Here is a 14896-nt window from a genome sequence, read left to right as displayed (position 1 = left end):
CAGATATGATACGGTTGTTTCAGTAAACAGGTTAAGCAGATACTTAATGCTTTATTTTCTTAAAATAAAGGTATGCAGTTGACTAAAATGGTATATTCTATGGTGTTAACAATTTGTTTTTTGGTATTGCAGCAGCCAAAGGATTATCTGATATGGATTCCTCAATACTTTTGCAGCACAATGGAGGCATTCCGGCCAATAAAAAATTATCCACAACGTTGCCAGAATTAGAATATAGAGAAAAAGGGAAAGAAAAGGACAAGGATGCCAAGAAACACAACCTTGGAATAAATAACAATATTTTACAACCAGTAGACTCAAAAATACAAGAAATTGAATATATGGAAAACCATATTAATAGCAAAAGATTAAATAATGATCTTGTAGGAAGTACAGAAAACCTCTTAAAAGAGGACTCATGCACTGCCACATCCAAAAATTATAAAAATGCTAGTGGAGTTGTGAACTCCTCACCTCGCAGTCACAGTGCGACTAATGGGAGCATCCCTTCCTCATCCACAAAGAATGAGAAAAAACAGAAATGCACTAGCAAGAGCCCAAGCACACACAAGGACTTAATGGAAAACTGTATTCCTAATAACCAGCTAAGCAAACCAGATGCACTGGTAAGGTAAGTTTGATATGTGTATTGCCTAACAAGTTCTGCCATCATCATCCACTCTCTTGTTTTTCATAGATTAGAAATCTTTTGTAGACAGCCATTAACAAACTATCAGGGAGGCGGAATGGCCTCATGATTGGAGAAACTGACTGGGAGTCAGCTGTCTTGAGTTCTGTTCCTGACTCTGCTACAGATTTTTTTTCTGTGACCATGGGCAAATCACTTAACTGCTCTGTGCCTCAATTTACTTTTACTTACCTACCTCACAGGGGTGTTGTGAGGCTTAATAAAGGGCTTTGACAATCATTTGATGAAAGGCACTATACAAGTACAAAGAAATATTGAATGTGTTTTACCAATTCTACCCTCTAATGGCCTTTCATTTCTGCAGTGGACAAAGAATGGCATATCAGTACTTGAAATTCTTATGTCTGGAATGCTCGCTTTTTTGTTTGAATCTTCAGTTCACAGGTATGAATGCAAGTCATGACCTTCAGCATAATTCCTTAATAAGAGCAATATATTCAGACTCTACCTGCATGTTTGCATTGCTATGTTAGGTCTGAGTCCAGGACACAGGGATTTAATTTTGCTGCATTTTAAGCTATAATGATTTGAAAAGTCACATGTTTATGTATGCTAATCTGAAGGTTAAATAAAGATGTATTTTTGGAAAGCTGTTGGGTACTTAGAGTGCTGTCAATTGGGGTCCAAGTGGGAAGTCACAAATTTCTCCTAAAATTGAACGGGGAAAGACTATAGACCCTGGCCGAGTGAAGCATACTACTCATCAGCAGACAACACTGTCCAGCTTAGTGGTGCTGTTTTCTGAAGGAGCGTACTTCCATGCATCTTTGAAGAGTATGCATGGTAAACGGTACAAATGCTATCTTTGATGATGTAATGCAAGCTAATGACAGAACTGACACTTCATGGTTTTATTGTTTTTGCTCCCCTCATTTTAAAGTCTGGGAAAATAGCGTGACCTAACATTAATAGAGCAATTTACAAGCTTCCAGAGCGTGCAACGTATTTGAATAGAGTAATTATTGTATGGCTGGCCCTTCCACTTGTGTTTCTTACCTCCCCTTTGAAATCAAAAGAGTATCTCTGCGGCATTTGCTGATATGGAAAAATAATCTTAAGAAAATAATGTATTTTTAGTTTTTAATCCCAATCAGCAGCTGGAAACCAGGAGAGGCAACAAACGCTCTTCAAGCTACTAGTGATCCCTGGGCCACAGTTTAAGAACCACACTACTGTAAAATATAGTGGGCAAAGCGATTGTTAAATAAGAGACTTAGGGTGCTGACAGACGTAGGGAAAATAAATGCGTTTTACCGGAAGAAGCAGACCGTTCAACCTGGCTCTGCAGGACCTGTATAGATTGAGTGCTTCAGCAGGGCTTTTATGGCGCTTTTATCTAATAGCTGATTCAATCGGAATAATTAGATAAAAGTACTATAAGCCCTGCTGAGGTGCCCGACCTATACAGACGTTGGGCAAGCTGGGTCCAACTAACACAGTGCCTCTTCTGGGCTCAGCACAGGGGTGCGCAGAGTTTAAAGTAAAGTGCTTTTTTTTTTATGTCTGTAAGCAGCATTAATGACCACCACTACAATTTGGCTGTACTGCAGAGAGCTTTGCCTGTTTGATATCAGCATTGCTGAGTTAAAAGAAGCACGCTGCTCTTACTACATTAGCAGATATATCAATTATTTCTGGTGTAATGTTCATCAGAACAGTTCTAGGAAAAACCCAGTAGGAGATCAACGTTAGCAGTCAGTCTGTAAGAAGTGATACCATGCTGTTGAGTAACAATGAACATTTTATATCTTTCTCTCCTTTAAAGGAGCTTTTAAAAAAACAAAGAAGTAACCCTGCTGTAAAGACAATACCTACTGCAAGGTTTTCCATCGTATGTGCAAGTACTGAGACCTACAATAATTTTCATTTGTAATCAAGCCAAAACAAGTGCTTGGCTGAAGAGTAGCAAAATTGGTATTAATAGAAGATAAGCACAATGCATGGCTGCTGTTCCATGCACTGGATTCTTTGTGGTAAAGGATTCATGCCAGAAGACTCTCTCTGTGTAGCTGCCTTGGGAAAGAAATCCCACTAAATCTTTTACTATTACTGCCTTGCTAACAGATACAAAAATATTAGTCCTTTGTGCAAGGACTTGTGCACAAGGATCTGTCCATTGCAGATCTATCTGTAGGAAAGCAAATAACCTGTAAATGTATGAAAGAGGCACAGGGATTGGTTTAGAACAGATCTGTAGCCCCAGATATATCTTTGTTTTTGCCACTTGCCTGCTCACTCTTGGCCTTGTCTCCTTTTTCTTTTCTGTATTGCTGAATAGTCATTGGTCTGACTTCAGTAAGGCCTTGTTGAGTAATATAATTGGCAGGTCCGGTTTGCACATTCCCTGCAGGTACTTTTCGATAATTGGAATTTTGACTCTGCTCTGTCTCTGAGGATTCATAGCATGTGGATACAATTACTTCTCTGAAAATATTATTTCGTCTTACAATAATCACTCTATTCACTAATTGGCATACCTTCTGCCAATTCATGTGGCATGTCCCCATTTCTTAAATATCCAGACTAATTCATACCTGTAATAGCTGCAGAATAACTGCATGCAGCAATTCAGAAGTTTGCTAGTAAATCTTATATTTGAACTTACTTCAGCCTTGAATTAAGGGATGTAATTACCTTCAGTAGGAGTTATGCCTGTGTAGTACAAAAAAAATTTGTCCTATATTTCCAGAGGTACTGACTGTGTGGTACCTTTGTTATATCATTAGGTTATTACTTAGCTCATTGAAGAAAACTAGATGCTAGTTCATCTAATTTCTGTGACCCTTCTGCTATTTATCAATGAGCTAATTTAGAGTGATCTAATTGCTCTTCTCTAGTTTTGTAACTGGATATTCCTGGATTCTCCAAGTGCATTTCAAGAGCGTCTGTGTGTGAGGTAGTTTTTATTCCACTTTGAAAGTGGAATAAAAGTGCATCACATTCACCGTGCACTAAATATCCACATGAGAAATCAGTGTGGAGTAGTGTCTCCTCTTTAAACTCGTACCCTAGTTTACTGTGCACTAACTTTCTTGTGTAGACGAGCCCTTAGCTTTTAAACTGCTAACTTTTTGCCTACTACTATGTTCCAGCATTTATTATACATTGGAATAAGTTGCTACTGTTCAGACTATCCCAAAATAAAACAGTAGGTTTTCCCCCTTAAAAATATACATAAAAAACCTTTGTTGTAAAAAACAAAACTAAAAAACAAAAAAACAAAAAAAACCCCAACTGAGCATCTGATATAGGTAGGGACAGAATGTAATTACATTTATACTTAAGCAGTTTAAGTTTAGTGTCTCCTTGAATTAGCCCAAAATTCCCTCAGTCATTAGCTTATTCTGAAAACTGACCATCAATTCCAAGGGATTTGTTAATGCTTCAGTTTTGTTTCCAAAATAACCCCACCAATAATTTGATTTCAGATAGTCTGTTTCGACAGATATATCAACCACAGACAAGAAAGATGCTGAAATGTAGACTCAGGTGGTAGATGGGTTCAACAATACTATCCATCTTTCAGACAAGCCTGAAGTACTGAGTTGCTAAAACAGGAAGGTTTTACATTTTAACAGAGCATGTGAAACTTACTGTAGGAGACCCTGGATCTGGCCCTTCATGGCTTCAATTACTCAGCAGCTGAACTTTTCTGGATAGGGAGTTGTCTGTTCTCTTTTATGCATGGCAATACATTTTTTTCGTTGGCTAATGAAAAGGCGGGTTTGCAGTCTCAATGGCTAGAAGAGGATTGTGGGGGTTTAATCCTGGCACTGCCATTGGTCAGTTCTGACACTAACCTCTGCATTTCATTGTCCATCAATAAAATGGTGATAGTATCTACTGCTCAGATGTTGTGAGATTTTGTAAAGTGCTTGTTCTTTTTGTGTCTGTGTCATTTCCATCTAAACTGTTCATCTTTCTATATTTATGACCAGTGAGCCAGTGGAGAAATAAATGCTTTTTACAGTTTGTATCACTAATAGGTACTGGAGCAAACCAGCATTTCATGTTTAGCTCCCGTTATCATTTCACTACCAATTCTAGAGCACAGAAAGATTTTCCTTCCAGTTTATGGATCTGGGATGTGGAACAAGCTATGATCATAGAAAGAAAAAAAAAAAAAGGTTTTGTTCTCTTATAGTGCAAAAAGTAGAAGTGAGCCGGCTTTTGCCACCGCAAGATTTGTATAATTGCAACTTGCCACTGGCTATTTCCATGCTGGAGGAGAGACTCTAAAAGTGAAACTTGACCAAACTGTTCATATCCACTGAAGTGCTGCCTCCTGGCTTACGAAGTGCTGAAGGAAGAGAAGCTGTCTTTTATGCTAATTATTCCTGTGGATATCTTTGGATTCCTCGAGCAGTTGGGTTATGTTTGATGTACGGGGAATTTTTTTACGGAGCAGAGCACTGTTTACTGCCTTTTCTCCCAAAAGTTGGAATTACCCTCGCAACAAAACTGCAGGTTTTAATGGAACTATCATTTTCTTTAGCTCTGTTTATTTTCTGTTTTCTATATCACCACTCAAGTCCCCAGAGCTGCCTCTCTTTCTCTTGTCTGTCTGCCTATCTGCTTGCCCAAAATAGCATTAGCATGCCTCAGAAGGCTTTCTCCTGTCAGATACAATAGGGAGACGCTTGGAGCCTACTAAGATGTTATGGGACCGAGAAAGGCAAGGAAATAAACAGGTTCAGGAGCTCTGGGAATATAAATCAGAAATCTGAGAATGGAAGCAATTAATTCCATCTGGAGTAAGGAGGAAAGCCTGTATTTGGGAATAGCGTTGTGGTAAGGTTAGGTAAGGGGAGAAGATAGGTGGCATTTGTGGAGAAAGCAGTATAGCTGACCCAGCTGTTAGGTCTGTCACCGATTTCAACTTTTGGCATGTTCAGATGACAAGGAGTCTTATCCATTGCAGTGTTGGGTTTTTTGCCTTTCTGTTTGTTTGCAACCTAGTGCCAAATGCAAAGGTTCTCCCCAATAAAAGGCAGCAAGTCCTCTCAGCTCTGGAAACTTTAGGGAAAGTACTATTCCAACACCCAAGTAAACTAGGCCAAAAGTACATCAGAAATAAAGGGACACGGCTATCAATGACAACTTCAAGGCCACCCTCCACTTTTACTGATATTATATATAGATCCTTGGTTCTGAGGGAACGCAGGAAAGACACAGTGACAAGCTAGGAACTTGAATCTGAGGCGGGCAGATTTACAGGAAGGTATCTTAGATTCTCTAGGTTTTTGTGGAACAGATGGGAACGGGTTTTGTTTAATCCGAATCTCCTGCATTTTGAGAAAACAAATACAGGAGCAAATGGATACACATCTGTGTGCATGGTTCAGAGACTGAGAAGAATGGGCAGTAGTAGTTAGACGGGAAAGTTTAAAACATCCTATAAGAAGTGGAAAGGATGTTTAGTGAGGAAATATTCCCATTAGAAGGAGAGCTTTTGCGTATTTGATGATATATACTTATTTTGGATTTATCAGCCTCAAAGTTATTCAGGAAGTAAGCCAGAATTATGTTTAAGATCCTTTCTTTCTGCTGTTTCTCCTAGGCACAAGCTCTGTGCTTGGCACTTCACATCAAGAATCCTGACAGCTTCTTGTCTGTGGTTTCCGCATGTCTAACATACAAATAAGCTTCCACAGCGCTCAAGCAGGTGCATGCCAACACCACATTCGAATATTAGATATAAGAGGCCAAAGAGGGTTTTGTAACAAATTTCACTTTTTATGGTCCATGCTAGTGTTGTAGCCTGGCTTACACTTTTGACAGTTTTCTTTTATATAGACTAATTCTAGAACTACTATTAATAACATCCTTGCCGGTCCTTCTACCAAATAGTTTGTTAGAGGCAAGGCAGTTGTTAAACTGTTTAGATATAGAAGAGCATTATGAAATGTTGACTACTTAGACCAATCCTGTTCAGAACAAATGTAAGTTAGGGCAAAGGTTTCTATCTGTGGCAATTTGTTTTGGTGTATGAAAAATGCTTGCAGAAAATACGCTAGCATAATACATGCATTGAGGGAATTTCAGCTTATGCTGTTGGCACTGATTGTTTTAAAGCAGTAACATCGCTTCAGGGATTATTTGTGGCAAGAGAAGAACAAAGCAAGGAAGATGGGGATAGGGCATCCGCCCTTTAACTAGTAAATGAAATTGAGAAACGTCACTAAAGAAAGACGGATCCCTCTAAGTTTTGGCCCTAGGATGGGATCTGGGTCTGCAAGGAAGTGTTTCACTCTTTGCAGCATCAGGGCCTGAGACATCTATTTGGCTCAGAGTAGTAACCATTTTACAATTATGGGCTTATTTTTTTTTTTTAAGTAATTTAATTTCAGGATAACTTGCTGCTTGAGTAATAACAAATGGAGCGACATTCTAGAATTCAGCCTTTCCCTTTTCCTGGATTTTTGTAAGAAAAGATCTCTCTAAAAAAAATGTAGAGACCAAAGTTGAAAACTGTATGGTAGGAAAAATAACAGAAAAGCAGTGCTGTCTTATTGGGTCATTCATCATTGTAACAGTAGTACGAAGTACCCTGGGGAACAGAGCCAGAGCATGAGTCCACCCTTATAGCAGCAAAAACATCTCTCATGTATGATATTGCTTTTGCTTACCTTGATTATATGTTTTTATTTTTGGGTGGAGGTAGTAAAGAGGATTTTTAAATCACCTTGTAGTCCCATGAAAATGATGGATGACCTTTCTATTCTTCCTGTGTACGGGGAAGAACTATAACTACTGACTCCTTTTATATAAGAAAATCCCAAAGCTAGAAATACTTGACTTCAAAATAGATGCACGTTCAGTTGATAAAGGGAAAACAAGGAATTAGCGTGTTTGTATTTCCAGATACCTAACTACACAGCTAATTGTGTGTGTTATTTTTTTAATGAAGCCATGTCAAATGTAAATTATTTTGGATTATGAGCAGGTTCAAATGTCTCATTAGACAGTGACACCCAGTTTTTTGTGTGGTTTTTGTCCATTGTTACAAGTAATTAACTCTGCATTGTAATGGGTGTGTTTATTTCATTTTGGAAACTATAGCGAGTCTTTATTTGCTCTACAGATTGCATCAATTTTCCTGTGCTTAAATCTAGAGCTTAGGTCACAGTAGAGTACAATAGAATGGAAAGAGGTAATTGAAAACTGCTTATGTTGTCCATATTATTTCACAAAATCATGGCCAAATTTATTTAGAATGAAGGCATTTCTCCTTGGATTTTGTTATTGGCCATTGATTTTTAAAGAGGTTTGCATTCTACCTTGCACTGTGTTGTTCTAACTATTCCAGGCTCCTGGCCTAGTGATTTGATCCATCTTGCTTCAAGGCCATGAACATATCACTTGGATTCTTCAGTCCTAAATACTGACAGCCATTGAGGAAACAGATTTAATACTCGTAGCATCATGCTGGTGAAAGACTGGGCTTTCCCTATGGCACTTCACTAATGGTTTGCTTGTCCAGTTGGAAAAGTTCCATCACCAGCGCAGCTGAGAGGTCTTTGGCTCCTTCTGAGTTTTGGAGGCTTAGTATTAAGGTTTCTGACTCACTTGGGTTTTATTTTTGCTTGCAGAGGAGCAGTTTCTCAGGGCAAGACATTCGCTTCTACAAATACCAGTGTACAGAAAAGCTACAGGCTAACAGTACCGTTTCCTTTTAGACGCTGATATTTTGCTGGAAGTTAATTCACTGGGATATGTTTCATCTCAGGGGGTCCTACAGACCTTTCTGAGACAACAGGGACTCTCAGATTTGGATCGGATTTTTGTTTTTGTCAAGCTTAAGCTCACCCGCTTTGTTGCTGGCAATGAAGGACTTAACAAATGGCAGACTTCTGTCAAATTTCTCACCAAGAAGAATTAGCACAAGCCCTTTAGACTCCTTACGGATAAAAGGAACTGTACTTGAGGCTTTGGAACCCACTTGAAAAATTTAACTGCTAAGACTCGGACTCTGACAAGCTTATGCCAAAAACCTTCGACCCACTGCAGCCCAGCATAGTGGAAAAATATTCATAAGGCTTTTTCTGTGTGTTCAGGCTGAACCAGTCTGAAGGGAGTTTGAGTCAGAGGTGGAGGAGAGGGGTGCGTATTGCTTCTTGATTGCTAACTTACCATTGCTTAAAGCTAACTTACCTTGTCTAGTTTAACAGAGGATGAAGCTGTTACAGAAGGGACTCAGTGATATAGTTTTTATCTAGTTGTTAGGGCTGTGTGTTTATTTTCTGGTATTTGCACCTTCTAAGCAGCCTATAGTAAACACAGTAAAACAAAATACAACCAGATCATGGAATACTTTCTGTATATGGGTTTAAGAAAATAATAAGAATAGCATAACACCTCTCAAATTATTTCTCTCTGTTCATTTAAGATGGCTAATTCAGGGGTCTTATTCAAGACTTCTGCATAGTTTTCATTTTCCCTCTGGATTATTTACAAAAAAAAGTCATTCTTTTGCCAGTCCCTAAAAAGGAGATAGTGCACAGTCTGTCTTACTGGACCAATTTAGGCAGAGGAGACTCACTTATGAGAAAAAAAGTTTTCAGATAAGACTTATTTAGGTTCAGAGAGCTCCTAAGCAAGTTTTATTTTCAGAACTATCACATTTTGGAGAGCTTTAATGGAATTATTTTGGACACTCATCACGTAAAGAATATGCATCTGATTCATTACATGCATGCGTAATTGCTGTCCTTACCTTACCCTATCAGCTACTTTTCAGGATTAAGATAACTACTAGTTTTAGCAGACTACTTAAGCGTTGGTAAACAGTAGGTTCTGGTAGCATCTTGTTAGCATCTGCCTGTCACGTCTTTTGTCCGATGGCAACCTCAGTTCTCACTAAAGAGCTGGACAGCGGAGGAAAACGAGGATGTATTTCTGCCACAGTTAACTAGCTCTGGCACTAGCTAACTTCACAGTGGACATAATGAAAATACACATATGACTATAAAACTTTCTGGGTTGTTTTATTTTTTTTCTAGTCATACTTTAAATATGTCTTAAGGACCAGTGCAGCAGTGAATTTTAGCCAGGTTAGCAAATTTCTTTATTTCTTCATTTTTATTCAGGGTGCTGGAAACATTTGTGATCTCCATATGAAAGTTGGTTATTTGGTGCTATTTACTATTTGCCTGCTAGGCACTTAGCAAGCTGGTGTGGCACACTTGGACGGAGGATGTATTTTATAACAGTTTTATAGATGCCCCTCCCTTTTTTTGGTCTGATTGGTATTAAGTTGAACCTGCATGTTGACTGAAGTCAGATGTAACCAGTTTAGCTCTATACAGCTGTAACAAATGGAATCTGAAATTTAGGATGGATTTTTCTTTGAAATTAGTATGTGTGCACAGCAGACCTTGCTCTGTCTTGTATTACCCAGCAGTCCAATTTGGCACCGTGTCAGCCTCTTGTTACTGATATTTTTATAACGTCTTATAAATACATATCATGAATCCATATTAACCTCTTGCTACGTTTAATCGGCATATTCTGATACTTGCACCAGTAAATTTTGCATTAGTACTTTAGGTCAGGATTTTTTCCAGTATTCAAGCCCCAAAGAGTAAAGCGTGTCATTATGAAGATTAATGACTTTTACCTTTAGCCTGTATAATGAATGTGCATAGTGAGGTCCATTTGCTTCAGTTTCTTATTTTACCCAGTAATGATTATTTCTAAATAGCAATGCTTTCATTTAATGAATTCTACACACAGCTTTTATGCAGACTATTTTTTATTGGGCACATTTTCATCAGCCATGTTTAATGTTTTAAAATGAGTCATGGACCAAGCAAATGGGAGTTATTTCTGTGTAACTGAATCATATTTGCTGCCATATAAGCTGGTATGTAATTCAGATGCTTATAAAAGATTATTTGCCTGTGCAAGTTGCTGCTCTCATCTTAACCACGGAAGTCTTACTTGTTTTTAAAACTCAAATAAATTTAATCTCCATAATCCGATGTTTCATTCATACTAACTCAGTAAGTTGTATTAAGTCCCTTTTTATTTTGTTTGAAATGTTTAAGAGGCACTTGGGCATTTCTTTCTGAAATATTATTTATAAATATGATGTACCGCAGGTGGGCCTGGCTTAAGAAAGATGAAAATTTAAACTTGCTGGCTTCTTTGCTGTTATACATTTCTCTTTATATATGTCTTTTCAGTGTTCGCATGCACACAGAATGTAAGACTAAATTCCTCTTTTGTCTGGAATTCAGATTAATACATTTACCCTTTTGTCAGTACTTGATCCAGTACTTTTGGTACTTGATCCAGATACTTATTCTATTGAAATGAGTCTGTTGTGAAACTGTTCTCTTCCTAAAGGCTTTTATAAATGCATTTTTAATCTTAATTTTATACCCATTACAGTCTTCATAATTTAGTGTGCATTATCCATTTAACCTGCAGGTTATGTGATGTAAGAAAAAATATTTAGATGAAAATGCATTATTGTGTACCATAGCTTGAGTTATTGGTAGCATTTTAAATCAAGCTTGGGGGAAAAGAGTGAAATTTGTATATCTGCCAGTATCCAGCTTTTCTGGCTTGCATGTTTCAGTTCTGCTCTAGAAAATGTATAAGTCCATAAGATTTATTTTACCTCCTCACGGTATTGTGAATGAGGAAAACAAAATAGTCATCCTGGACAAAATTGAAAGGTGATGAAAGTTTTGATTACTTGGGAAGGGAAAAGTAATTTCTGAGGCATATTTACTGTGAAGAAAAGTGTTCAGACCTTTTCTTCATTGCCATACATTTTAAATAATCAATTTCTCAGCCCAGTTCTTTGTACCTGGCAATGTGAAAACATAGTATCCCTAGAAAGTACTGTGTGAACTATCCTTTATAAAGGAACAAACTTTTGTTCGGTGCTATAGGTGTACACTGTTTTTTTATAGGGAAATAAAATTGCTGGATGCTTGCTTAAAACTTAAATGACACACCACAGAGAAAAGGACAGCTATCAAAAGATGGGTAGGGGTTTCTCAAATGGTAAAAGGCCAGGACGTATGTTGTTTACTGTGTGCATGTATTTTATTGTTGGAATAAACTTTGGATCAATTTGGGCCTGTGGGAGTTGGGCATTAGAGCTGAAATTCTCTTTAAAATGCTTCTCCTTATCTTAGGTTGGAACAAGACATTAAAAAGTTAAAGGCTGACCTGCAGGCAAGCAGGCAGATTGAACAGGAGCTGCGTAGTCAGATCAGCTCTCTGACTAGCACGGAGCGGGGCATTCGGTCTGAAATTGGACAGCTCCGGCAAGAAAATGAACTGCTTCAGAACAAGTATGTTTTGCTTCAGTAACCATGTACATGGCCCCAGAATTGCACACATCCAGAGCACTTTATTTTTAAAGGCTGGCATAATTGTTGGAAAAAAATCCTAACACTTTTATCCTTTTTGCAACCAAGTCCCATTGCTTACTTAGGAATGTGCAGTTTGTTTGAGTAAGAGTTGTTTGTTGCTTCATTGAACGGGCATTTATTTAAGTAATCCTAGGACAGGTTTGCTAGTAATGGAAAAGTGCTCTTCAGAATGTAGCAGCATAAATATTATTTGTCTTCAGCTTCGAGGCTAATTGAAGATGATGCGTGTCCATGACATACGTTTTCCTTCAAAACTTTATGAATTTTCTCCTAATGAAATTAGGTGACATGCTGCCAGTTCATGTTAGAATAGTCTTTCAGTGTAAAATGAGTGTAAAGTATCATACACAACCAATTAGTTGAAGTTTTTGTAGTGTGGGTTATGATGTAAACCCTGCATGCCTGCAGCTTAAATTTAATTTCATACGCTTCGCAAGCAACTAACGCCATATGAGACTTCCAGCTGGGGTCATTGGGGCCAGTTCTGACTCGATTCACGTAGATGATTTTCTTGTCATTTGACTTCAGAGGCACAGGATCAAGCCTAGTGCTGGCATATGTCTTGTGGAATAATGATCCCACTTCTGCCAATCATTGAGCACTTCATGCAAGTTCAGTGGGAATTTAGAGTGCTCAGGACCTGCCTGCAGGCAATGAGCATCATTTAGGATTAGACCCAACATTTCCTTCTGCTGACACCAAAGAGACAGCTCACAGCATTGTGGTTGCTGTTGTGTGAATCTACAAGATAGCTGCTGTTCCATTAGTGCAGTCAAGAGAGAGACCGTTTTTAAAAGATTGCAAAAGCCAAATTTGGGGCATAACTTATGAAAGTAAACTGTTCATGCTTTAAAGGTGTATTAAATGATATGCTTGTTGCTCCTCAGATTGCATAATGCTGTACAACTGAAACAAAAAGACAAACAGACCATCAGCCAGTTGGAGAAAAAGCTAAAAGCAGAGCAAGAGGCACGAGCCTTTGTAGAAAAACAGCTGATGGAGGAAAAGAAGAGAAAGAAGTTGGAGGAAGCAACTGCTGCACGCGCTGTTGCATTTGCTGCTGCTAGCAGGTACCCAGCAACATTTTATTCCCAATTTTGCTTTGGCAGGCTTGCTTTCTGGATTTTAGTAAATGGAAATGCTTTAGCTCATCATCTCTTCCACTTACAAAAGCAGGATGCTTTCCTTGGGTAGAGGGAATATCAGGTATTGAACGGACACCACTGACCCTGAAGAGGTCTCTTCCTGTATGTATTTGAGCTCCTAAGATTAAAAACAATATCTAAAGACCAAGTCCGGCAGGTGACTCATGCTGCAGACCCCAGCATGCGCGTGAGGAGTTCGGAAGACTTGGAGGCCTGCCCTTGTTGAGTATTTTTGAGATCAGAGATTCCTACAGCTGAGAGATCAAAGGGAAACAGTACTTTCTTGGGTCCTTTCCCTTGTGTGTTTAACATTACTTTGTGTTGTAAGTAGTTTTACCCTTGCCTCTGAATGTTCCTTTTGGCCTGTCAGACATGGGTCTTTCATGTAGTGAAAGGAAAGAGAAAGGCACAGTTAAAAATAGGGAGAAGTGATGTGACAGGAAAGGATGGTAGTACTCGGAGGCAGTACAGACAAGGGAGGGTGCTTCCTGCAGATGAAAAAACCCAGCACTGGTTTGAACCAGCTTTCAAGGGGAATGCCACTTTAAGCTTCAAACAATAGTGAATTTTCTAGCTCATTATTATCTTTTCTTCTTTTGAAGGTAATTTCTTTCCTTTTAGAACATGTATAGTTTACTAAGACAGGAATAGTTCTCTATTTATAATGTAAATAAAGCCATGCAGGTTTTTGGATGTTGGTTCTAAAAAAAAATTAAAATATTAAAAATCCACCAAGTTTTAATTTGTTTTTATCTTAACATTTTGACAGTGCACTTTTACATTTTCTACATATTTCTTAAAAAAATTTAAACTTATTTGTTTATTGATCTTTGATATAAAGCAAGAGAGTATATTTCACCTGAGACCATAGTTTTCACCTTTGGAGAAACAGGAAAAGAAGCCAACATATACAGCTTCTGACCAGCAGTGCTTTCTTAAATCAGTGGAGTTCACTTCCCATTCCCACTAGTCTTTATAGAACTGTCTTGCTAAATAGCAGCTGGCCTGTAGCTTGTAAAATGTTAAAGAAAAGACTTGGAAAAAAATTGGGGTTGAATAGGGTAATTGCAAAGGCAGGTTACTGTAACTGCATGGTCTAATCCATTTTCACTTAGAAGAGAATAGGTGGTCTGTGTGGTTATCTGTTATGTAGAGAGAGATGGATGGTGGGTGGAAAGGAGTAATACTATTTTGGCAGCTTCTTAAAGAGGGGAGCTAAGAGTAAAGCTTTGATTTGAGCACCTGTGCTCTCTGGGCTGCTGGCAATTGAATAGGTCACTGAGGCAGTGTGGATCCAGATCTGCACAGCCCACTGACTTCAGAAGGACTTACGCCCTCAGAATACCTGCTGAATCGCTCTGTCCACTGTTCACTGTCACAGTGGTATTGACATTAGCTTTCAGAGGGCAGCGATTCTCAACCAGGGTGATGTGGCACCGTAGGTTGCCTTGAGACCTTTCAAGGGTGCTGCAGTATGTCATGCAACACTAGCACTGTTAGGTGTGCAAAAATGATTCACAAGAGAAAACCAGAGATTTCAAACAGGAATCCCAAATGTTAAAAACATTTTGCCCTGTTTTGGTCTTTCTGAGTTCTTTGTAACAGAAGGATTGCTTTATTTTATTTTACTTTATTTTGTAGAGCTGGCA

At 38.4% G+C, this 14896-nt stretch overlaps 1 protein-coding gene across 1 annotated transcript in view; it reads left to right on the top strand.

The window, feature by feature from the left end:
• Positions 1–14896, top strand: part of MACO1 (macoilin 1) — a 41255-nt gene that overhangs the window by 21466 nt on the left and 4893 nt on the right. The window contains exons 6-8 of the mRNA XM_006276774.4: positions 133–631; positions 11863–12021; positions 12990–13172. Coding sequence (XP_006276836.1) covers positions 133–631; positions 11863–12021; positions 12990–13172 — 841 coding nt within the window. The remainder of the gene's footprint in view (positions 1–132; positions 632–11862; positions 12022–12989; positions 13173–14896) is intronic.

Source organism: Alligator mississippiensis, chromosome 6 (genome assembly GCF_030867095.1).
Source record: "Alligator mississippiensis isolate rAllMis1 chromosome 6, rAllMis1, whole genome shotgun sequence".
NCBI lineage: Eukaryota > Metazoa > Chordata > Crocodylia > Alligatoridae > Alligator > Alligator mississippiensis.
The sequence above is the reverse complement of the archived record's forward strand: the minus strand, read 5'-3'. Positions and strand labels throughout refer to the sequence as shown.